Genomic DNA, 347 nt, shown 5'->3' on the forward strand with positions numbered 1-347 from the left:
GTTATGTGTACAGTGTAGATATTACTGTAAGGATTGAGCTGGCATGAGGGAACAGGGAAAATGTTCCTTTTCAAATGAACATAAAGGGCAAATAAGGCACAGTTACCATGATAGTAACTTTCCAGTTGAGAATCTCAAGAGGAAATAATATTCAAATGGCCATTTTAGCACTTTGCTTAAAAATATCTTGTGATTCTTTCTCTATCTCTCCTTTTCTCTTCAACCTTTTCTTTTGCATGTGCTCCCCATATTCTGCACCTTCATACAGTCAAATCATCTGACCTGGCCCGGCTGCTGGCTTTACTTAGCCTGCTGAGGGGTCTCATATCAGTGGCGAGGTCAGCCGG

At 41.5% G+C, this 347-nt stretch overlaps 1 protein-coding gene across 1 annotated transcript in view; it reads right to left on the bottom strand.

Annotated features, from left to right (window-relative positions):
- Nucleotides 1-260: 260 nt before the first annotated feature.
- The window catches only part of GJA8 (gap junction protein alpha 8), a 1,258-nt gene continuing 1,171 nt past the window's right edge, over nucleotides 261-347 (bottom strand). Inside the window, exon 2 of the mRNA XM_035890748.1 lies at nucleotides 261-347. This exon is cut by the window's right edge and continues 4 nt beyond it. Within this exon, the coding sequence (XP_035746641.1) occupies nucleotides 261-347 (87 nt within the window).

Source organism: Egretta garzetta, unplaced genomic scaffold, assembly GCF_000687185.1.
Source record: "Egretta garzetta isolate BGI_Z169 unplaced genomic scaffold, ASM68718v1 scaffold383, whole genome shotgun sequence".
NCBI lineage: Eukaryota > Metazoa > Chordata > Aves > Pelecaniformes > Ardeidae > Egretta > Egretta garzetta.